Source organism: Staurois parvus, unplaced genomic scaffold, assembly GCF_062004578.1.
Source record: "Staurois parvus isolate SC_StPar_1 unplaced genomic scaffold, SC_StPar_1.0 ptg001278l, whole genome shotgun sequence".
Lineage (NCBI taxonomy): Eukaryota > Metazoa > Chordata > Amphibia > Anura > Ranidae > Staurois > Staurois parvus.
Genome location: NW_028319074.1, coordinates 380,494 through 406,622, shown reverse-complemented (window position 1 = coordinate 406,622; position 26,129 = coordinate 380,494). Strand labels below are relative to the sequence as shown.

The 26,129-nt window shown below is 44.3% G+C and overlaps 1 protein-coding gene across 1 annotated transcript in view; it reads left to right on the top strand.

Annotated features, from left to right (window-relative positions):
- The window catches only part of CDH13 (cadherin 13), a 159,743-nt gene that overhangs the window by 110,411 nt on the left and 23,203 nt on the right, over positions 1 to 26,129 (top strand). The window contains exons 4-5 of the mRNA XM_089660802.1: positions 3,564 to 3,706; positions 25,454 to 25,681. Coding sequence (XP_089516928.1) covers positions 3,564 to 3,706; positions 25,454 to 25,681 — 371 coding nt within the window. The remainder of the gene's footprint in view (positions 1 to 3,563; positions 3,707 to 25,453; positions 25,682 to 26,129) is intronic.

Genomic DNA, 26,129 nt, shown 5'->3' with positions numbered 1-26,129 from the left:
GGTCCATATAAAAAGATGGGCATATTGTTCCAGTGAAAGTTATACTCCATTATATCCTATTCCCCTATTCCTATTCCCCTTGGCTTCTCCTGCCATTTTCTTCCTGTAAGTATTAGTAGACTGATTTATGGAGTGCTAGAATTACTTACTAATGTATTCATCCAAAAAGGTTACCTTGTGATATTGGTCTCCACTATGACAGACGCCCCGTGGTTTTATAGTACAATCATCGCCTCTAGTGTACGTTTTTACTACATAATAACATGCTCTTTGTTCAAGTAAGTAAGATTCCGGCTCCTTACAGACCTGTCACCCTGCATAGCACTATGGATTGGAAAATGATTTATAAAGGGCTGAATGCAATGGACGCTCTCTCTTCGCAGGGTTTACCAGGCAAGGCATTCATGGAATCGCGGTCCCTCGTTAGTGCAAATTTTAGTATTTACCAAAGGATTTGAGAGTTTTGTTGCAATTTGCGCCTTCCATTGAGAAAAGACGACCGTTTTTACTGCGCTATGAATGCTCTGTCCCCTTCTCACTCAGGCCTGGAAATTGGCTACTTAGTCCAACGAGAATGTCTTCCACTTTGCCTAAATTTTGAACGGATATTGAAGTGCCACATCCAAAATTTGAGTTTGAAATGAAGTTTATTCCATATATTAATTGAGTGCAATCAACCAGTTTCAGAGGGGCTTACATTGTGCCCTTCATCAGGGCTTAAAGTGTAAGTTCACCTTCAGGAACTCCTCCTATACAAGTCTGCATCCAATAAGTAGTACATGCCAGAATGCCTTGTTATAAATGGTAAAGGTACTCTCATTACAAATGCAGCTCTTGGGGGTCCTCTTGGAAAAAAAAATCTCAGGCCCCCACATTCCTATTTGCAGGATGGGCTGAATATTACATGAATGGTCCCCCCTTAGTGACTGCACTGAGTACAGTGCCACCTCCTCTGGCTCCAGCCTAGCTTAGTAGTGTCCACTCCAGGGAATTCAACCTCTACTCCTTCTGAGCTCCGGGGTTTGAGGAACTCCATACTGTGAACTTCACACTCTGTTACACCCCGATGAAGGGGGTGGTCCCTCAAAACACGTTGGGATTGCACTCAGTATTTGGAATAAACTTCGTTTTGTACTCAAACTTACAGGTTTTGTACTTCAGTCACCAGTTCAGAATTTTGCCTGCTTTGTCTACTTTGACACTTTGCCGTCAAAGTCTACTTGTCACGATCTGGGGTCAGTTTCAGAGACCAGTTGCTATAGCAGTAAAAGGCTTACCTGAAACCAGCAGGATAGGTACACCAGCGGGTCCCCCTGGGAATGACGCAGGCTCACCTGAGGTGCGGGGTCTAAGCACTAAGCGGTTTTCACCAGAGCTCCTAATGGTGGAGATGGATTTGGCTGTGTGTTAGTACCAGGTCGCAGATCTCAGGATCACCCACCAGGAAATGAGCAAGCCGGAATCCAATAGCAGATCGAACAGGTTAGGGATCAAGCAGAAGCGGAGCCAGTCAACAAGCCAAGGGTCGGTCACAAACGGTAGTAGATGAGAATGACGCAGAATCGTAGTCCAGGAACAAGCCAAAGGTCGGTAGCGAACAGGGGCGGATTGACCATTTGGAAACTCTGGCACTGCCCGGGGTCAGTAGGGGGCCCCATGAGATGCCCCTGGTACCTTTTTCATAGGTTTTTTGAGTTTGGGCAAGGACACAGGGGCCCCATGATCCCCTATTGCCCGGGGCCCCATGAGTTGTCAGTCCGCCCCTGGTAGCGAAGGTATAGACGGCAGCGGGAGAGACAAGCGGGATATTGGCTGGAGAAGGCATAATAATCTGGCAAACAGGAAATGCAGAGACATGGCTTTTATCAGGAAGTTCATGGGAGGAGCAAGGGGTTCAAGATAAACGAGGTCAAGGTAGGATCATCCAAATAATTGTCAAGGGAGCTATCCAGCATTCCTGGTGGCTCAGCAAGAAGAAACACTGCCTCTCCCAGCAGAAGGTCCAGGTTTGAACCCAGGCTCTGGCACTACTTGTCTAGTCTTGTCTAGTCTTGTCTACTTTGACCCCTTGATGTGTTGAATCTACCTACTCACCAACCATATGCACTGCAGAGACCACACCAACACAATGATGTCACCACTTGAAATAGCCATTCTCAGCCAAGGTTCCATGGAACCCTAGAGTTCCTTCAGAGCTTGTAGGGGTTCATTAAGCAGAGTTGGTCTGAGTATTTAAAAAACTGCTGATCTACTGGGATTTTGATGCACAACAATCTCTAGAGAAATCGAGACTCATCAGACCAGGCAACATTTTTCAAATCTTCTGTTGTCCAATTTTGGTGAGCCTGTGTGAATTGTAGCCTCCGTTTCCTGTTCTTAGCTGACAGGAGTGGCACCCGGTGTGGTCTTCTGCTGCTGTAGCCCATCTGCTTTAAGGTTGGACGTGTTGTGTGTTCAGAGATGGTATTCTGCATACCTTGGGTGTAACGAGTGGTCATTTGATTTACCGTTTCCTTTATATCATCTGGAACCCATTCTGCTCTGACCTCTGACATAAACAAGGCATTTTCCTCCACACAACTGCCACTCACTTGATATTTTCTCTTTTTTGGACAATTCTCTGGAAATCTTAGAGATGGTTGTGTGTGAAAATTCCAGTAGATCATCAGTTTTTGAAATACTCAGACCAGCCTGTCTGGCACCAACAACCATGCCACGTTCAAAGTCACTTAAATTCTGATGCTCGGTTTGAACTTCAGCAAGTTGTCTTCACCATGTCTAGGTGCCTAAATGCATTGAGTTGCTGCCATGTGATTGGCTGGTTAGCAATTTGTATTACCAAGCAATTGAACAGGTGGACCTAATAAAGTGGCTGATGAGTGTATATGAAGCAAGTGTGGGGACTCGGCATTCCTGCTCCTGTCAGTAGAATGGACAATATATGCGCCTACCCAATGGTTTAGTTGAAGAACGATATTCCAGATATACTGACGATTATGGGTCACCTGACACATTCAAAAAAAGAATGCATTTTGTTTATCCATTGAAACTGCATGTAAATTCATTCTGGGGAATGGGGAAAATTAAATGTATCTACAGTAGGCTATATTCTCCGCAATTTGGATGTTTGAATGTGGAAAATGCCTTATTCCAGCCACTAGATGAGCATACTTGTTTCCCATTATAGCGCCATCTATTGACTATACCATATTATGGCCACTAGATGGCCCTGACTATTGCAGGGGTGTCAAACTGGCGGCCCTCCAGCTGTTGCAAAACTACAAGTCCCATCATGCCTCTGCCTTTGGGAGTCATGCTTGTAACTGTCTATCTTGCAATGCCTCATGGGACTTGTAGTTTGGCAACAGGTGGAGGGCCGCCAGTTTGACACCCGTGCATGCTCCTCAGGACCTTCTAGTGGCCATCATGCAGTATTTTCTGCCTTCACACCGATGTATTGTACATTCTGTCTGTTACTGTTACTTGTGTTATATATACAGTGGTGTCGGCTGTAGTTTGTAGCTCACATCCTATGTCTGAACATACGTGGTCTGTTATTGCAGGTTCTCAGTGCTGAAGGACGATGCTGGTTGGCTCTCCATTAACTCGCTGAACGGAACAGTCAACACCACGGCGCCCCTCGACCGGGAGTCTTCGTTTGTTCACAACAACACGTACACAGCCCTGATCCTGGCAATAGACAATGGTGAGTACATAAATTAAACAGAACCCAAGGTTTTTTATAGTGGGGGAAGTTATTTTTGGTGCTAGGCCATCCTACAGTCTGTTAGGGAAAAGTGGCATAAATAAGGTCCAATCTGACCTACTACCCACCACTGCTCCTCATAGGGGAGGTATTGGCACCTAGTGGACTAGAAGGCCTCATTCGCTAGAGTAATATCTCGTCAAACAAGATGGCTTCGCTTACAGAAGAGCAATGGGGCCATCCTAAAATTTTGCAAACAAATTGCTGAGTTTCAGAGTCAGAATTGTGAGATTACAAGTCAGAATTCTTAGAATAAAAGTTAGAATTCGGATTCTTAAATTCAGAATTCTGAATTTAAAAGTCAGATTTCTGATATTAAAAGTCCAAATTCTAAATTTCAAAGTCAGAATTTAAAGAATAAAAGTCAGAATTCAAAGAATAAAAGTCAAAATTCTGGATTTAAAAATCAGAGTTCTGAGATTAAAAGTTCAAATTCTGAATTTCAAAGTCAGAATTCTGAGATTAAGTTAGAATTCAGAATTTTAAAGTCAGAATTTGGAGATTAAAAGTCAGAATTCTGAGAAAAAAGTCAGATTTCTGATATTAAAAGTCCAAATTCTAAATTTCAAAGTCAGAATTTAAAGAATAAAAGTCAGAATTCAAAGAATAAAAAGCATAACTCTAAATTTCAAAGTCAGAGTTCTGGGATTAAAAGTTCAAATTTTGAATTTCAAAGTCAGAATTCTGGGAATAAGTCAGAGTTCAGAATTGTAAAATCAGAATTCGGAGATTAAAAATCAGAATTCTGAGACTAAAAGTTAGAATTCTCAGAATTTAAGTCTGAATTCTAAATTTCAAAGTCAGAGTTCTAACATTAAAAATCCAAATTTTGAATTTCAGTCAAAATTCTGAGATTAAAAGTCAGCATTTTCAGGATAAAAATCAGAACTCAGAATTTTAAAATCAGAGTTCCGAGATAAAAATTTAATTCTGAATTTCAAAGACAGAATTCTGAGATTAAAAGTCAGAATCCTCATAATAAAAGTCAGCATTCTGAATTTCAAAGTCAGAGCTCTGAGATTCAAAGTCAGAATTAAGAGTTTCTGAGTCAGAATTCTGAGATTAAAAGTTCAAATTCTGTATTTTAATCTCAGAATTCTGGGTTTGAAACTCAGAAATTTGTTTAATGACTTTCAGAGGGCCCCAGGGTTCTTCTGCACTTTCACACTCCTTTTTTTTGGTCCTAAAAACATTTTACATGACTATATAGAGAAAATATATACCAAAGAACTCCTCTTTTAAAATGTTAAACATGTGCCGCCTTCTGTAGGAAATATTTATTTACCCATCATATCGATTTTTGTAAGTTTTAGTGTAGCTTGTTAACCCCTTCCCACCTGCCCCTGTGTCCCTTTAAAAAGTTCTGAATGCCCGGGGCAGGGGGGAAGATTGGCAATCATGTGACCACTGTGATTGGCTGTCACAGTGGTCACATGATCAGGAGCTGGTCCCGCCAGCTGCCAACCGTTAATTGGGACCAAAAGCAGTCTTTCTTGCAAGCAATGTAAGTATCTGAATTTGACTTGCAGTCTACTGTACAGCAGAGTTCAGCCTGGAAGCAGGAGAAGCAGCACAAGGAGTCAGTCAGCTGATTGGAGGAGAGATCAGAGCGGCAGAGAGATGAACTCATCTTTCTGCTGCTCCGCCTTTCACTGGCCAGTCACAGGCAGGGGGAGGGACAAGAGCCGTAAGTGTTGCTCACTTGAAGCAGAGAAAAATGTAAAAAATCAGGTCTTCTGCCCTGCAAGACAGGGCTTTTCTGTGTGGCAGAGCAGTGTAAATCTCAGGGCTGAATGGACAGCCATCCATATCTTTTGGCAGGTAAAGCTCCCATATATGTTTTTAATTTATGTTTTTAGCTTTAAATTTATGGCATGGGTCACATAAGAGGGCCTACAAAGCTCCATGGAGTTGCAATGGGCTCTACCATCCTTTGGGGCCCCCTTAAGCTGCACATCCACTTTGTCTTTTGCAATCTTTGTATCCTATCCCCGACTGTATCTCCTCACGTATTCCCAGCACAGGAAAGTTTCTTGTTGGCGTGTATATCCCGCGGCCCGAGTTGTGTTTGCTGTGCAGTTCTCAGACTTTTTTTGAAGGGCTTTTGTCATACTTTTGGCTCAGATCTCTGCAGAATCATTAATGCGAGTCGTGTCAAGTAATTTTACAAGGGTCACATTCGGTCTCCCAAGACTTGTCTGAGTTCTGCAGATGCGCCGCTTTGTATTATTTGCATACAAATGTCTTTCGGCGGCGGCGGTGGATTTACATGACGTAGCAAGTCGCTGTATGTTGCTTCGATTCATCAATAAGTTTTACAGTGTCCCTCTGCTGGAGGCTGACCTCAATCTTCTGCTGCTGGAGAAATCAAGTCTGGTGAGATGGTGGTTCCTACGTGATGGAAGCCAGCAATGCACGCTGAAACATGTTCATCCGGGTTTGTTAAAGATGAGATAACATACACCAATCAGCCATAACTATAATCACCCACTAATATTGAGTAGGTTCCTCTTTGGTCGCCAAAACAGCTCTGCCCTGTCAAGGCATGGACTCCACTGGCCTCTAGCTTAGTCCTGCCACTATGGTCTCACACTTTGGCCCCTGCCTGGTCCTCTAGACCTTCTCACCAAATTCAGACTTTGCTTCTTTCACTTTTTCTCTTTCTCAGCTCTCTTGCAGCTCCCTGCTGTGCTGACCCACCCTCTGGGCAGGGGATCACCTGTCTCCCAAGTGGAGTCCTGAACTACAGAAAGCCCCCTTGATTCTAAAGGCTGTGCACACCTGCTGTCACGTACCTGATGGGAGACTGAAAAGACGAGGTCGGCCTCACTTGTGTCACTAGCCCTGACCCCATTGGAGTTGGAACAGAGGGAGTCTAGGGACCAGGGGGACAAGAGCGCCAGTAGTTGTTGTTTGCAGCTCTTGCAGATGATGACCTTGGAGGACTGATGATCTTCTGATTCAGGCACAGTAGTAACAAGCAGAGCAGGTCTTGTAGATTGCCAGGCGTGCACCAGAGCAAGGCAGGTAATGAGGGTAAGAGACAGGAGCAGTTGTCATGGGAACAGCCAGGGTCATCAACAGTCGGGTAGCACGGTACAGAATCAGAAGAAAAGCCAAGGTCAGGAGCAGAGCCGAAGTCAGGAACCAGTATCAATCAAGAGAGCAATCAGAGTTGGGTCAGGAACAAGCCCAGTCAGCAACAAAGGGATCACACGGGAACAAGCAGGACACGGGGGAGCTGAAGACCAGCCAGCACCTAACATGGGCAGAGACACTCTTTAAATAGCCTGTCTGGTGCCAATCTTCGCCATGCGTGTGCACGTGCACGTGTGTGTGCCCGATCGCGCATTTCTGCGTGCATGTGCACAACCGACAACTCTTCTCTGGGAGTTCCTATGCGCATGCGTATTTCTAATCGCGATTCGTCTTGCTGGAAATTCCTTACACCTGCCTCCTTAGGCTGCTGGTCTCCAGTAAGACATAGACACAGGGTAACAGGCTATCTTCTTCCCAAGACTCTTCAAAGCCTCTGGACTCCAGAACCCATTCATGGAATTACCAATCATAGAGAAAACCAAAAAAAACTATTTTCTCCACTCTGAAGAAAAATTATGCTATCCCTCAAACTGCATTTGTGCAAACCCTATGTGAGATTTACCTCTTTTAACATAGTTGCACACAACCTCTAGAGTAACCCAAGGGTTCCATAGAACCTTGGTTGAGAAAGGTTGCCCTAGAGGAACCTGTGCAAGAATGTTCAGGTCTCGGGGAGCTCTTACTAAAACCAACAACCTCTGGAGGAACCCTAGAGTTCCATTTAACCTTGCTTGAGAAAGGTTGCCCTAGAGGAACTTTTAAAAGAATGTTCAGGTCTCAGGGAACCCTTACTAAAACCAATTTATTGGGAGTCAATGGCAAATATGCCCCTTACATATAGTCAGTAGGTAGAATGTAATCCTTACATTGAAAAAAGCAATTTTCTTCACTCAGAAGAGACATTATGGAGCCTCTCGACCTGCATTTGTGTGAACCCTATGTGAGATTTACCTCTTCTAACATAGTTGCAGGCAACTGCTGGAGGATCTTGAGGGTTCCATAGAACCTTGGCTGAGAAAGGCTGCTCTAAGGGAACCTTTAAAAGAATGTTCAGGTCTCAGGGAGCCTTTACATTGGTGGTGAGACTGGCACCCTTACAGACAGCTAAGATCATTGGTGCCATGCCACCGGCTCTACCAAATGGTGTTGGTCCCGGAACTAACTATATGGGCACCATTAAATGGGATGGGTTTCAGGGAAACCATGGTTGAATGTAATCCTTGCATTGGTGGTCAGAATGCCAGCTAAAAAGATCATTGGTATCAGTGGTTACTTATCTGAGATGACTGATAGGAAGAAATTTCTCATTGCTCCAGGAACCTCTAACAACCTCTGGAGGAACCCTAGGGTTCCATTTAACCTTGCTTGGGAAAGGCTGCCCTAGAGGAACTTTTAAAAGAATGTTCAGGTCTCAGGGAACCCTTACTAAACCCAATTTATTGGGAGTCAATGGCAAATATGCCCCTTACATTGGTGGTCAAGAGGTAGAATGTAACCCTTACATTGAAAAAAGCAATTTTCTTCACTCCAAAGAGACATTATGGAGCCCATGGACCTACATTTGTGTGATCCCTATGTGAGATTTACCTCTTCTAATATAGTTGCAGGCAACCGCTGGAGGAACCTGAGGGTTCCATAGAACCAGGGGCGGACTGACCATTCGGAAATTTGTGCACTGTCCGAGGGCCCGGGGTCAGTAAGGGGCCCCATGAGATGCCCCTGGTTCCTTTCATAGGCTTTTTTGGGTGTGGTTTGAGTGTGGGTGAGGACAGAGGGGCCCCATGATCCCCTATTGCCCAGGGGCCCCATGAGTTGTCAGTCCGCCCTTGCATAGAACCCAGGCTGCGAAAGGCTGCTCTAGGGGAACCTTTAAAAGAATGTTCAGGTCTCGGGGAGCTCTTACTAAAACCAATTTATTGGGAGTCAATGGCAAATATGCCCCTAACATTGGTGGTCAAGAGGTAGAATGTAACCCTTACATTGAAAAAATCAATTTTCTTCACTCCGAAGAGACATTATGGAGCCCCTGGACCTGCATTTGTGAGATTTACCTCTTCTAACATAGTTGCAGGACACAGTGCTGTCACAAAGGCCATGTACAGAACTTATGATTTATGGACCTATCATGAAAAAATATATCTGACCCTTGGTCCATTTTAAGCCTCCACCTCCAGAGCACAGTGGTGTAATAGTTATCACTCCTGCCTTGCAGTACTGCTTGCATGGAGTTTGTATGTTCTCATACTTGCGTGCCTTTCTTCCCATACTGAAGACATGCTGGTAGGTTAATTGGCTCCTATCTAAACTGGCCTTCTCAGCATGCCTTAGATTGTAAGGTCCTCGAGGGCGGGGCTGAATGTACAATATGTAAAGGGCTGTGTAAATTGTGAACACTGTATAAATACCTGTGATAAATAAATCAATAAATGTCCAATACACACTCGCTTTGGTGTATTTATGATGGTAATGGGTTTCACGGTATTATATGGTCATTGGAGGCTCATGTTGATCACAGTAAGGGGGGGGGGGGGGGTTACTACAATACTACACTTTTCACTTAGTTCAGTCAAACTTTAACTTTTTTGCCATCCAATGAAATGCAGAGGAAATTCCTATATTTTTTAAAAAGTCTTCTGTACCTGATTGGATGTTCACAGTGAACACAAGTTCACCTGACATAGCGAAAAAGTACTCCTTGAACAAATTGTTTACCTATTCATGGGAATCTGTTAGAGGTGAAGATTGCTTGAGCTGACCATGTAAACCAAAAGCAAATGGGCATGGCCACAGGATCTCTTAAACCTCCTATAGGTCCTTACAAGTACCTTCATTACAATGCTTGTGTTAAGGGAAATCCAGTTGTGGCGTCTTCCACCCACATATGAAGTGGCCCCTGCTTGAGAAAGCTCAGTGAGCCACCATAACGTGATTTTATCTTCTTTTGCTTTAACCAGGGTTACGGTTTCATGGTTCACCTGTGGTACCACTGGATCTGAAGCAGGTTTCAGTATGGCCTAGAAGAAACTGAGCAAAGTGCAGTAGTGACAACTATGAAACCAAATCAATGACTATTCCCACAATGTATCATGAATAATATCCAGTCTCATGGCTTTCAGCACCATATGTCATCAATATATCTTCCATTGCAGCCCTGGGTGACCAATATCCTTGGGCTCTCAAGGGTCCCATGATCAGTAGTTCTTGCTGCATTTACTACTCTTGTGTGCCACTGCAAGGTGTCCCCACCTAGGACCACTGAAATTCTAGCCGCTATACTTGGTCAGATGCCTGGTCCCATGATCAGTAGTTCTTGCTGCATTTACTACTCTTATGTGCCACTGCAAGGTGTCCCCACCTAGGACCACTGAAATTCTAGCCGCTATACTTGGTCAGATGCCTGGTCCCATGATCAGTAGTTCTTTCTGCATTTACTACTCTTGTGTGCCACTGGCTAGGTGTCCCTACCTATGACCAATGAAATTCTAGCCGCTATACTTGGTCAGATGCCTGGTCCCATGATCAGTAGTTCTTTCTGCATTTACTACTCTTGTGTGCCACTGGCTAGGTGTCCCTACCTAGGACCAATGAAATTCTAGCCGCTATACTTGGTCAGATGCCTGGTCCCATGATCAGTAGTTCTTTCTGCATTTACTACTCTTGTGTGCCACTGGCTAGGTGTCCCTACCTAGGACCAATGAAATTCTAGCCGCTATACTTGGTCAGATGCCTGGTCCCATGATCTGTAGTTCTTGCTGCATTTACTACTCTTGTGTGCCACTGGCTAGGTGTCCCTACCTAGGACCAATGAAATTCTAGCCGCTATACTTGGTCAGATGCCTGGTCCCATGATCTGTAGTTCTTTCTGCATTTACTACTCTTGTGTGCCACTGGCTAGGTGTCCCTACCTAGGACCACTGAAATTCTAGCCGCTATACTTGGTCAGATGCCTGGTCCCATGATCAGTAGTTCTTTCTGCATTTACTACTCTTGTGTGCCACTGGCTAGCTGTCCCTACCTAGGACCAATGAAATTCTAGCTGCTATACTTGGTCAGATGCCTGGTCCCATGATCAGTAGTTCTTTCTGCATTTACTACTCTTGTGTGCCACTGGCTAGCTGTCCCTACCTAGGACCAATGAAATTCTAGCCGCTATACTTGGTCAGATGCCTGGTCCCATGATCTGTAGTTCTTGCTGCATTTACTACTCTTGTGTGCCACTGGCTAGCTGTCCCTACCTAGGACCAATGAAATTCTAGCCGCTATACTTGGTCAGATGCCTGGTCCCATGATCAGTAGTTCTTTCTGCATTTACTACTCTTGTGTGCCACTGGCTAGCTGTCCCTACCTAGGACCAATGAAATTCTAGCCGCTATACTTGGTCAGATGCCTAAAACCCCTATGACTCCCCCCCCCCTCCCCAGATTTACAATCCAATTGGATAATCGTCAGTATTCAAATCAAATCTAAGAAAACCAAACCCTGTATGTTATTCTCAGTCACATTTAATTTTTCACATCTAATTGAAGGAAGAAGCAATTTTCCAGGTCGTAGAATTTGCTGTTATTTTGCATGGGATTTTAACGTGTGTTGTGTTTCCCCATTTGATTCTCTCATTTGACATTTCTGAGTGAATCAAGAGCAAATTTCCACAGCATCAGCTGATTTGTTTAATTGAAAATAATAAAAAAGATACCAAAAGTTTGATTGAAAATCTCAGAAAATTGAGTTTAAAAAAAAATGATACGTGTGTGTGTGACTAGCATAAATTTCTAGATCAGTCCTTTTCAAACCATTTACCCCAGAACAGTGTTTTTCAAACTTTTTAATGTGGAGATAGCCTTGATACCATTTTCTGGTCTCAGGGAACCCCTGCTGATATTTACTATATCTTCAGTTCACAGTACATTAGATTAATGGTCAGTGGAAAGAATGCTTCTTACATTGGTGGTCAGTGGGAATAATCCCCCCTCCCCCAAGATAGTTTGCTGTCATTGGTTACTTATCTGAGAGGCAAGCATTGCTCAAGGAACCATTCGAAACCACTTGAGGACCCCTAGGTTGAGAACCTTGGTTCAAAAAGGCTGCCCAGGAGGAATATTAAAAGAATTTTTAGGTCTCGGGAACCTTTACTAAAACCAGTTTATTGGACATCAATTGGAAAATGCCCCTTAAATTGGTGGTCAGTAGGAAGATTGTAACTCTTAAATTGGTGGTAAGAATGCCACCCTTACAGGCAGTTAAGATCATTGGTGCCATGCCACTGGCTCTACCAAATGGTGTTGGCCCTGAAACTATGTAGGTACCATTAGATGGGATACATTTCGGGGAATCCATGGCTGAATGTAATGCTTGCATTGGTGGTCAGAATGCCACCCTTACATACAGCTAGGAAGATCATTTGTGTCAGTGGTTACTTATCTGAGAGTAGTGTTTGGCTGAATGTTCGAGTCAAAGCTAAGTTTGCGGTCAAACATTCTGTAGGTTTGAATGTTCAACCGCGAACCGAACAGGGGGGTGTTTGGCCCATCACTATCTAAGAGGTGGAAATTGCTCATTGCTCAAGGGACCCCTAGCATCCTCTGGAGTAATCTTTTTCAACCTTAGTTGAAAAAGGCTGCCCTAGAGGAACCTTTAAACAAATGTTCAGGTCTCGAGAAGCCCTTACTAGAGCCAAAATGTATTGGGGGTCAATTTCAAACATGCCCCTTACATTGGTGGTCAGTAGATAGAATGTAGCCCTTACATTGGTGGTGAGAATGGAACCCTTACAGGCAGCTAAGATCATTGGTGCCATGCCACTGGCTCTACCAAATGGTGTTGGTCCTGGAACTATATAGGCACCATTAAATGGGATGAGTTTCAGGGAAACCATGATTGAAGGTAATCCTTGCATTGGTGGTCAGAATGCCACCCTTCCAGGCAGCTAAAGTGATAATTGGTGTCAGTGGTTACTTATCTGAGATGACTGATAGGAAGAAATTGCTCATTGCTCCAGGAACCTCTAACAACCTCTGGAGGAACTCTAGGATTCCATTTAGCCTTGCTTGAGAAAGGCTGCCCTAGAGAAACTTTTAATAGAATGTTCAGGTCTCAGGGAACCCTTACTAAACCCAATTTATTGGGGATCAATGGCAAACATGCCCCTTACATTGGTGGTCAATAGGTAGAATATAACCCTTACATTGGTGGTGAGAATGACACCCTTACAGGCAGCTAAGATCATTGGTGCCATGCCACCAGCTCTACCAAATGGAGTTGGCCCTGGAACTATGTAGGCATCATAAGATGGGAAGACAATCAACCACAGCTCAAGGAACTGCAAGCAACCTCTTGAGGAATCTTAGAGTTCTATGGAACCCTGGTTGAGAATGGCTGGTCTAAAAGAAAATTTTGTGTGCAACTAGATGACCTCAATTCTTACACTACTAATTACTGTGTGGATGTTGTTATCTGGGATCTGTTTTACGAGTTAGAGTCTCACTTGTAGAAGGAAGAATTTCTTATTGCAGCCAATAAATCACAGCTCAAAGAACCCACAGCAAAGTCTTAAGAATCCCTAGAATTCCATGGAACCCTAGTTGAGAATGGCTGGTCTAAAAGAACATTTTGTGTGCAACTAGATGACCAAGATTCTTACACTACTAATTACTGTGTGGATGTTGTTATCTGGGATCTGTTTTACGATATAGAGTCTCACTTGTAGAAGGAAAAAGTTGTTATTGGAGCCATTCAGCCACAGCTCAAAGAACCCACAGCAACTTCTTAAGGAACCCTAGAGTGCCATGGAACCCTAGTTGAGAATGGCTGGTCTAAAAGAACATTTTGTATGCAACTAGATGACCTCGATTCTTACACTACTAATTGCTGTGTGGATGTTGTTATCTGGGATCTGTCTTACGAGTTAGAGTCTCAATTGTAGAAGGAAGAAGTTCTTATTGGAGCCAATAAATCAAAGCTCAAAGAACCCACAGCAACTTCTTAAGAATCCCTAGAGTTCCAAGGAACCCTGGCTGAGAATGGCTGGTCTAAAAGAACATTTTGTGTGCAACTAGATGACCTCGATTCTTACACTACTAATTACTGTGTGGATGTTGTTATCTGGGATCTGTTTTACGAGATAGTCTCACTTGTACAAGGAAGAAGTTCTTATTGGAGCCAATCAGCCACAGCTCAAAGAACCCACAGCAACTTCTTAAGGAACCCTAGAGTGCCATGGAACCCTGGTTGAGAATGGCTGGTATAGACCGAACCGGTTGAGAAGGTTCTTCCGTGTGTCTAGGTGTAGGGTGGATTAGGTGGGTCCTATCATTGGTAGGAGTGGCCTCTTTGGCCCAGTTTCCTGCTTTGGGAATATTGGCAAGACTATTTTGTACAATTTGCCAACAGATACGTAAGAAGAGCGCTGACTCTTTGATAAAATGACAAGGACAGTCAAAGCTTAGAATATGACATTGGGCGATGGAGCCCCTCGATTATCGAACCTTCTGATTAGATTAATTGGCACTGTCTGTTCCTACCTGTTTTGCCGGAAAACAATTAGTATGATAGCAACACAATTACTCCCCTTATCTCGGGCTCGCCAGCGCTATAATTAAGAACGCCGCTCCAGATGCCTCTCTTTTTGCTATTTTAATCACATAAATTACACAAGAAATACGGCTTTAATATGTCATCACGCAGCCTTGATTAAAAATTAAAGTGATGAAATCAGGGTTTAATACAGCGACTGTGCTCCTGCGCTTATTAACGCATCTGAAAGAGATTTCCTATCTAAATTACGGGATACAAGGACATGATTACAATACCGGCAACACTGTGTATTTATGTTCACTGATGAAATGAGATTTTGGCGGCGGTGTTGTTACCGCGTGTTGCGCTAACCCTTCCTCTGCCGGGGGGGACCCCAGGGATGGTTTGACATGGCTTTGTGCTGGCTTTCGCTCTACGAGGTCTGCAGAGCTTTTACTTTCCACAATGGGAATTTTTTTTACACTTTGTTATTTTATGGTGAGCTTAAATAAAGGTGACGTTTTTTTTAACGTGAGAACAAACTTATTTTGTTTGGCATGAACGTAAAAAAAATTTTTTTTCTAATACTTCTATTAGCATTTAAGTATCGGAAAAGAAAAATGACAATATGTACCTTAGTATGTAAGGAAATAAAGTAACATTTCTAAAGATAATAATTAACATATTATATATAAATATTTATACTAGCATGACGTTGTTTTTATAATGTATGTAAGGCTGGTTAACTAGTTCCAGAATTTGGGCGTGCTACGCAGGCCCAGTGCCGAGACAAGGTCATCTAGAGCCCAGGGCGTACATTTCAAATTGCGCACCCCCCTCCCCAAATGTATGAGTATTATGTGTCAGCAAAAATCCTCCCCCCCGCATGCTTACCCCCTAAGCATAAATTCCCCCTCCGCCCTTCTATTGGAATCCCCCTTCCCAGGACAAATTTTTTCCCCCCAGCTCAAATCCTCTCTTTTCCCATATGCCCCCAACACAAATCCCACACCCCAAAAAAATTTCCCACTTTTAGCTCAAATCCTTTACTCCTCAAATGTCCTCTCCAAACACAAATCCTCTTCCCCCCACTCTAAATCCCCCTTTCCCAGGGCAAAAATTCCAATCCCCCATCCTAGAACACCCTTCCCCCCAATGATCCGCTCCTACCCCCCAATAATCCCTACTAACACAGATTTTCCCCCCACTCTAAATCCGACTCTCTCAGCACAAATTCAATTCCCCCCAATCCCCCATCCTAGCACAAATCTCCCCTCCAAAGATCCCCTCCTACCCCCTAATAATCCCTACTAACACAGATCCCCCCACTCTAAATCCCCCTCTCCCAGGACACAAATTCCACTCAACCCGGCCCCCCATCCTAGCACACCCTTCCCCCCAAAAGATCTGCTCCTACCCCTCAATAATCCCTACTAACACAGATTTTTCCCCCACTCTAAATCCCACTCTCTCAGCACAAATTCAATTCCCCCCAATCCCCCATCCTAGCACAAATCTCCCCTCCAAAGATCCCTTCCTACCCCCCAATAATCTCTACTAACACAGATCCCCCCACTCTAAATCCCCCTCTCCCAGGACACAAATTCCACTCCCCCCAATTCCCCATCCTAGCACACCCTTGCCCCCAAAGATCCCCTCCTACCCCAAAATAATCCCTACTAACACAAATTTTCCCCCCACTCTAAATCCCACTCTCCCAGCACAAATTTATTTCACTCCCCCCAATCCCCCATCATAGCACAAATCCACCCTCCAAAGATCCCCTCCTACCCTCCAATAACCCCTACTAACACAGATCCCCCCACTCTAAATCCCCCTTTCCCAGGGCACAAATTCCACTCCCCCAATCCCCCGTCCTAGCACCCCTTCCCCCCCAAAGATCCCCTCCTACTCCCCAATAATGCGCTCCAGTACGTTTTTTATGTAATCCAGTTCCTTTTTTCCCCCTAACTTTTTCTTCAATGTAAATAGGGACGGGTGCAACCCAGCGTGTTTTTGGTGCATTTTGGTGCGTTCCGGTGCAATTTGTACAATAAAAATGCAGTCCAGATGTGTTCCAGATGCGTTTTTCCATGCATATTTTTGGCACATTTTTGATGCATTCCAGTTAATTCCCCCCCCCCCCCCTCTCTTTCTTAAATATAAATAGGAACATGTGCATTCCAGTGCGATTTTGATGCGCTTTACTGCGGTACAGTACAGTTCTGTGCAGAAAAAAATGCAGCCCATTCTACTTTTTTTCTGCAACCGTAACGCGCTGGAGCTGCAAGCGCTAATGTGATCTATGACATTGACAAGCATATCACCGACTTTCTGTGCGTTTTGGATGCGGAAAAAAAGCAACTGAAACGCATGGAGTGTGAGCTGGCCCTAAAAAAGAAAACGAATGCAGCCACCGCATCTAAGAACTGCCAAGCTGCAATATCATAAAATGTTTGCTTTTGGGTTTAATACCGCTTTGTTATTTGGTATCACTTTGGGAATATCCGATTGCCTCTCGGGGGATCAGAAGGAATTTGTTTCCCTGCAGGAGCAAATTGGATCGTGCTTTGCTGGGTTGCTTTTTGCCTTCCTCTGGATCAACTGTGGGTGGAGGATTATAACTTTTTTTTTTGCTTGAACTGGATGGACTTTTGTCTTTTTTCAGCCAGACTAACTATGTAACTATGTAACTAAATAAAAGGTAACAGTGAAGTGGCGAGCGAGAGACCACATATGATTATTGCACCACATCCCTAAAGTTGCAAATATTCAGTAGAGAAGATGGGACTTTCAGGGTGCATGAACATAAATACAAAACATATTAAAAAGTTATATCATTTTTATTTCGTATTTTTGTAAAAAACACAAAAGGAAAAGAAAATACAGAAACATAAAAAACAATTTCAGTACTAAGAGTAAAACTGAGATTCAAACTTGGTTATGTAATTGTAGATACTCCCTACATGTTTCGCCCTCATGGGCTTCTTCAGGGGGGATTTTTTTTTTAAGAAAATTCTACCGCCGAGGCAGTCTAGAGATATATCAAAGGAAAAATATACAATTATCAAACAACTTTAATATATCCAATACAATATATCCTAGCTCACGGAGCTAGGAGAAAATGACCTAAAAAAAAGATCTTAATTGACCTACACGTCCAAAACAGTTGTAGAGGATATAATGGGCATCAAATATCATCAGGTATAATAGGATAGACAAAAAGAAATGATTGAAGTTTAATGGAAGATATGAAGAAGAGATCATAATTCATTAGGTTCAGGATAACTTTGGGCAATTTTACCTGTTAAATGCTTTTGAAGGAAATATAACTATATAACTATGTAACTAATTATGCAACTATATAACTATATAACTATGTAACTATATAACTATGTAACTATATAACTATGTAACTATATAACTATGTAACTAATTATGTAACAATATAACTATGCAACTAATTATGTAACTATATAACTATATAACTATGTAACTATATAACTATGAAACTAATTATGTAACTATATAACTATATAACTATGTAACTATATAACTATGAAACTAATTATGTAACTATGTAACTATATAATTATGTAACTAATTATGTAACTATATAACTATGTAACTAATTATGCAACTATATAACTATGTAACTATATAACTATGTAACTAATTATCTAACTATATAACTATGTAACTAATTATGCAACTATATAACTATGTAACTATATACCTATATAAGTATGTAACTAATTATGTAACTATGTAACCATATAACTATGTAACTAATTATGTAACTATATAACTATATAAGAATATAACTATGTAACTATATAACTATGTAACTAATTATGTAACTATATAACTATGTAACTATATAACTACTTAACTATATAACTATGTAACTAATTATGTAACTATATAACTATATAAGAATATAACTATGTAACTAATTATGTAACTATATAACTATGTAACTACTTAACTATATAACTATGTAACTAATTATGTAACTATATAACTATATAAGAATATAACTATGTAACTAATTATGTAACTATATAACTATGTAACTACTTAACTATATAACTATGTAACTAATTATGTAACTATATAACTATGTAACTAATTATGTAACTATATAACTATGTAACTATATAACTATGTAACTAATTATGTAACTATATAACTATGTAACTATATAACTACTTAACTATATAACTATGTAACTAATTATATAACTATATAAGAATATAACTATGTAACTAATTATGTAACTATATAACTATATAACTACTTAACTATATAACTATGTAACTAATTATATAACTATATAAGAATATAACTATGTAACTAATTATGTAACTATATAACTATGTAACTACTTAACTATATAACTATGTAACTAATTATGTAACTATATAACTATGTAACTAATTATGTAACTATATAACTATGTAACTATATAACTATGTAACATTGAAGGTTCCGGACACGCGTTTCACTTCCGCGTCCCAACTGAGCAGTCATTGCCCCCACCCCCACCCCACTCTCCTGTATTGCGGTTGCTTTGGTTTTCAAGCAGCAAAGTGACATAAAAGGTCCGGCACATCAAACCCCCTACAACTGCTGGCACTTTGTTGGATGGATGTCGCCTTCCCATGCGATAGAGAACAAGGTCTTGCCGGCACAGCAGACTTCCTTTTGTCAGGTACGCGTTTTTATTCAAGCACATCGAAGAAACATCAAGGAGCGAACGAGCATCACACACCCTGCAGGGACCCTTCATCAAAGTACGGCGACAGACGCGACCCGCATGCAAAACAAACACTTTGAACGGCTTGAAGAACAATCGAGTCGGATTTAATTAAAGTGGATCAACTATCAGATGTGCTTTTTTTTCATGTTAAGTGCATGCTAAGTAACGTGTCCGTGTGCCACTTCCAGCCATGTATTCCCATCATAGAGATCACAGAACTCCTCCTGACGATGCCTTCATCTGCTCTGGAAGGACGGAGCCATTTCTGTTCAGGCATCGTCTGCACCTCCTTCCTGGACTGAGATGTGGGCATGTGTTCCTTCCTGGGGCATGTGTTCATGAATGTTTAACCACTTCAGCTCCAGAAGGTTTTACCCCCCCCTTCATGATCGGGGCAATTTCTTTGCTATTCAGCACTGCACTACTTTAATTGGTAATTAACTTTACTGTTCGGTCATGCAACGCTGTACTAAAATTTACATCATTTTTTTAACACAAATAGAGCTTTCTTTTGGTGGTTTTGGGGTGTATCCCTTTTAAGACGCGCATGTGCATGAAACGTGTTAGAGGAGGCCTGATGTGCTGGCGTCACACTGCCGAGTCTGTGTTGGATCAGCGGCCATTTTTGTTAGTTCGGCCACATTTGTTTTTCACTCCACATGGATTTTACAGTTTAAAGGATAAGTTTACCTTTTGGACAAATATAATAAATGCAGGAGCCTGAAAAGCATTAGACCAGGGATCAGTAGATCGCTGGCGCCATGCAGGTCTCCTGCAGACCTGACAAAAGATCTGCTTGCCATACGGGATGTACTGGATGTAGGGGATGTGCGGGATGTACAGGGTGTATGGGATGTATGGGATGTACGGGATGTACGAGATGTGCGTGGTGTGCAGGATGTACAGGATGTGCGGGATGTACGGGGTGTATGGGATGTACGGGATGTGCAGGATATATGGGGTGTACTGGATATAGGGGATGTACAGGGTGTATGGGATGTGTGGGAAGTGCGGGATGTACAGGGTGTATGGGATGTATGGGGTGTATGGGATCTACAGGATGTGTGGGATGTACGAGATGTATAGGATGTGTGGGATGTGCGTGGTGTGCAGGATGTACGGGATGTTCGGGGTGTACGGGATGTTCGGGGTGTACGGGATGTAGGGGATGAACACGGTGTGCGGGATTTATGGGATGTACGTGGTGTAGGAGATGTACGGGGTGTAGGAGGTGTATGGGGTGTACGGGGTGTAGTAGATGTGCGGGGTGTACATGGATATAGTGAATGCGGGGTCCGGGGAGAGCGGATATAGTGAATGCGGGGTCCGGGGAGAGCGGATATAGTGAATGCGGGGTCCGGGGAGAGCGGATATAGTGAATGCGGGGTCAGGGGAGAGCGCATATAGCGAATGCGGGGTCCTGGGAGAGCGGATATAGCAAATGCGGGGTCCTGGGAGAGCGGATATAGCAAATGCGGGGTCCGGGGAGAGGGGATATAGTGAATGCGGGGTCCGGGGAGAGCGGATATAGTGAATGCGGGGTCCGGGGAGAGCGGATATAGTGAATGCGGGATCCGGGGAGAGAGGATATAGGGAATGCGGGGTCCGGGGAGAGAGGATATAGCGAATGCGGGGTCCGGGGAGAGCGGATACAGCGAATGCGGGGTCCGGGGAGAGCGGATACAGCGAATGCGGGGTACGGGGAGAGCGGATATAGTGAATGCGGGGTCCCGGGAGAGCGGATATAGCGAATGCGGGGTCCGGGGAGAGCGGATATAGCGAATGCGGGGTCCGGGGAGAGCGGATATAGGGAATGCGGGGTCCGGGGAGAGCGGATATAGTGAATGCGGGGTCCAGGGAGAGCGGATATAGTGAATGCAGGGTCCAGGGAGAGCGGATATAGTGAATGCAGGGTCCGGGGAGAGCGGATATAGTGAACTGGAGCAGGTGTGCATGGTAGCCAATCAGCTTTTAGCTTTCATTCTCAAAGCTTAACTGAGCAAGCTGAGGCTAGAAGCTGATTGGCTGCCAGGCTGCTCTGGATTCTGTCTGCTGCAGTTCTGATAAATTCCCAGCTAAATCTGTTTATTCCGTTACTAATAGATTACAGTCTCTAAGCAGTAAAAATATCCATTTACATGGCAGGAAAACAAAAAAACCAAACACAAGTGCTGACAGTTTCTTAATTTCAAAATGTCTTTTTTTTTTTTTTCATTTCTTTCCATTTTTATTTGAATATCACTGTCTGGGGAATAAAGAAGATAACGGCGCGGCTGCGACACGATCAGTCCGGCCGGGAAATAATGCGTTCGGAATTAAAGTCAGCAATTTAATTAGATGCATGAAAGGCTGACTTTTGTGATCATATTTCAAACGCCCCATTGTGTTTTTCATCCCATTCCGCGCCCGACGCTTTTTTTTTTTTTTTTCTTAATAATACATCAAGATTCAAGGAAGGCGCCGGATTCGTATTACAAATTCAATTAGACCAATCAAAAGTGAAAAATAATTTATTTTTCATTAAAGAAGCTGCGGAGAGTGAAGCGGGTGGAGAAGTTTCAGACACAATAGGAAGTGGAGTCGGCGTTTGCCGGATCGGCTGATTGGAATGGATGGAGTGTCACCGTTCCTATCGCTTGTCACATCAACTTGTTTTCCGCGAACGCCGTTAATGGAATCCGAAGCTCACGCTCATTTATTGAAATTTAGCTCTTTTTTTTTTTTTTGCTTTTCAAAGTCGCTCTTATTTTTCAAACAGAAGATGGCGCGGCGCCAAAGTGGAGGGTTTTTTTTTTTTTTAAGCCTTCGGAAAACTAGGAACAGATTGATTGTCCCTTTGAGGTGTTAGTTACTTGATATAAAAATGGGAATTAGTACTTGCCCACAGTCAGGGGCGGAATGACAACTCATGGGGGCCCCCGGGCAATAGGGGATCATGGGGCCCCTGTGTCCATGCCCAAACTCAAAAAAGCCTATGAAAAAGGTACCAGGGGCATCTCATGTGGTCCCCTACTGACCCCGGGCCCTCGGGCAGTGCCCAAGTTTCCAAATGGTCAGTCCGCCCCTGCCTGCAGTATTGGGCCGCCGGACTTTCCACACACATGACCTTTAATGGCCCCCCAGTCTTAATCCGTAGGGTTCAATATTGAGTTGGCCCCGCCCTTTCCACGCACATGACCTTTCTTGGCCCCCCAGTCTTAGTCCGTAGGGTTCAATATTGAGTTTGCCCCGCCCTTTCCACGCACATGACCTTTCATGGCCCCCCCAGTCTTAGTCCTTAGGGTTCAATATTGAGTTGGCCCCGCCCTTTCCACACACATGACCTTTAATGGCCCCCCAGTCTTAGTCCATAGGGTTCAATATTGAGTTGGCCCCGCCCTTTCCTCGCACATGACCTTTCATGGCCACCCCAGTCTTAGTCCGTAGGGTTCAATATTGAGTTGGCCCCGCCCTTTCCATGCACATGACCTTTCATGGCCCCCCCAGTCTTAGTCTGTAGGGTTCAATATTGAGTTGGCCCCGCCCTTTCCACACACATGACCTTTAATGGCGCCCCAGTCTTAGTCCGTACGGTTCAATATTGAGTTGGCCCCGCCCTTTCCACGCACATGACCTTTCATGGCCCCCCCAGTCTTAGTCTGTAGGGTTCAATATTGAGTTGGCCCCGCCCTTTCCACGCACATGACCTTTAATGGCCTCCCAGTCTTAGTCCGTAGGGTTCAATATTGAGTTGGCCCCGCCCTTTGCAGCTATAACAGCTTCAACTCTTCTGGGAAGGCCGTCCACAAGGTTTAGGAGGGTGTCTATGGGAAGGTTGGACCATTCTTCCAGAAGCACATTTGTCAGGTCAGGCACTGATGTCGGGGGAGGAGGCCTGGCTCGCAGTCTCCGCTCTAATTCATCCCAAAGGTGTTCTATGGGGTTGAGGTCAGGACTCTGTGCAGGACAGTCAAGTTCCTCCACCCCAAACTGGCTCCCCATGTCTTTATGGACCTTGCTTTGTGCACTGGTGGGCAGTCATGTTGGAACAGGAAGGGGCCAACCCCAAACTCTTCCCACAAAGTTGGGAGCATCAAATTGTCCAGAATGTCACCTTAAGAGTTCCCTTCACTGGAACTAGGGGGCCAAGCCCAACCCCTGAAAAACAGCCCCACACCATAATCCCCCCTCCACCAAACTTTACACTTGGCACAATGCAGTCAGGCAAGCACCGTTCTCCTGGCAACCGCCAAACCCAGACATGTCCATCGGATTGCCAGACAGAGAAGCATGATTGGTCAATCCAGAGAACATGCCTCCACTGCTCTAGAGTCCAGTGGCGGCGTGCTTTACACCACGGCATCCGACGCTTTGCATTGCACTTGGTGATGGAAGGCTTGGATTCAGCTGCTCGGCCATGGAAACCCATTCCATGAAGCTCTCTACGCACTGTTGTTGGGCTCATCTGAAGGCCACACCAAGTTTGGAGGTCTTTAGCTATTGACTCTGCAGACAGTTGGCGACTTCTGCGCACTGTGCGCTTCAGCATGCGCTGACCCCGCCCTGTCATGTGACGTGGCCTACCACTTGGTGGCTGAGTGGCTGTTGTTCCCAGTTGCTTCCACTTTGTTATAATCCCACTAACAGTTGAGCGTGGAATATTTAGTAGCCAGGAAATGTCACGGATGGACTTATTGCCCAGGTGGCCACCTATCACGGGACCACGCTTGGAGTCACTGAGCTCCTGAGAGCGACCCATTCTTTCATCAATGTTTGTAGAAGCCGTCTGCATGCCTAGGAGCTTGAATGTATACACCTGTGTCCATGGAGGGGATTGGAACACCTGAATCACATGATTGGGAGGGGATTGGAACACCTGAATCACATGATTGGGAGGGGATTGGATCTCCGGAATCACATGATTGGGAGGGCAGAGACAATACTTCGGGCAATATCGTGCAGTTGCATAGTTGGTAAGGTTGAATAAAGACACCAGTCCACCCAATTCAACCTGCGTGGGTGTCAATACCATTTCCTATATCCATGTACACAGGGCTTTTTCTTAGCAGGAAGATGGAGGAACGCAGTTCTGGCATCTCCAGAAGTGAATGTATGTAATGGAGTGGTTGGGTGAGCTGGAGGGTCTATTGTTTCTGGCTACTGGGGGTTTATTGGCACTCTGGGATCTATTGTTGCTGGCGGTGGATCTATTATTGCTGGGGGTCAGGTGTTGATCTAAGGGATCTACTATTGTTGTTGGCTGCTGGGCACTCAATTGTTACTGGAAGGGGTCTATTGTTGCTGTGGTAGATCTATTGTTACGGGAAGGGGTCTATTGTTGCTGTGGTAGATCTATTGTTACTGGAAGGGGTCTATTGTTGCTGTGGTAGATCTATTGTTACTGGAAGGGGTCTATTGTTGCTGCGGTAGATCTATTGTTGCTGGCAGGGGTCTATTGTTGCTGTGGTAGATCTATTGTTACTGGAAGGGGTCTATCGTTGCTGCGGTAGATCTCTTATTGCTGGCAGGGGTCTATTGTTGCTGTGGTATATCTATTGTTACTGGAAGGGGTCTATTGTTGCTGTGGTATATCTATTGTTACTGGAAGTTGTCTTTTGTTGCTGCGGTATATCTATTGTTGCTGTGGTAGATCTATTGTTACTGGAAGGGGTCTATCGTTGCTGCGGTAGATCTCTTATTGCTGGCAGGGGTCTATTGTTGCTGTGGTATATCTATTGTTACTGGAAGGGGTCTATTGTTGCTGTGGTATATCTATTGTTACTGGAAGGGGTCTTTTGTTGCTGCGGTATATCTATTGTTGCTGTGGTAGATCTATTGTTACTGGGGGGTCTATCGTTGCTGTGGTAGATCTATTGTTACTGGGGGGTCTATCGTTGCTGTGGTAGATCTATTGTTACTGGGGGGTCTATCGTTGCTGTGGTAGATCTATTGTTACTGGGGGCCTGTCAGGGCAGGCAGCCAACTGTTGAAATACTCAGTAATGTAGCCAAAGTCAAGATGGGCAGGAGAAGAGTCCATTAACTGTAGCAAAGGTCAGGGAAGGCAGCAAACAGTAGAAGTACCCGGTAATGTATCAAAGATTAACTGTGGGCTTTTACCGCCCCTCAACTGCTAATGGGAACAAGCCCTTTAGAACAAACTTTAGAACAGCCCCGAATGTGAGAGGATTAGTAGAAAGCACCGATAGAGCGAATATATTGTTCCTCACTTCACACAACCTGGCAATTAACACGGCACAAAATGCGCAATCTCTGTGTACTTGGCAGGCGGAGAGATTGCGTTCCCGTATTTAATGCACGTCCATGTCTCTCCTCCAGGCACTCCTCCAGCTACCGGCACAGGGACATTACAAATTACATTAGAAGACGTTAATGACAACGCGCCATACATCAACCCAACCTCGGCCAAGATGTGCGAAGACTCCAAAGACCTCAACGTGATTACTCTGGTAGCGTGGGACCGCGATCTTCATCCGAACTCCGATCCCTTCAAATTCGACCTGGGCAAGCAAGCCAGCCCTGCCTGGAAGATCACCCAACTAAACGGTGAGTTGTGTACTGAGATCACCCGGGAAAGGGCCTGCTGGGACTCAGAATCTGCATCGCAAATGCCATCCACACAAAGCGGTCATTGGCGGACCCCCCCATGTACACCGCCAAGGTACACCACCCATGTACACCGCCCAGGTACACCGCCCATGTACACACCCCAGGTACACCACCCAGGTACACCGCCCATGTACACCGCCCATGTACACCACCCAGGTACACCACCCAGGTACACCGCCCATGTACACACCCCAGGTACACCACCCAGGTACACCGCCCATGTACACCGCCCATGTACACCACCCAGGTACACCACCCAGGTACACCGCCCATGTACACACCCCAGGTACACCACCCAGGTACACCACCCAGGTACACCGCCCATGTACACACCCCAGGTACATCACCCAGGTACACCGCCCATGTACACCGCCCATGTACACCA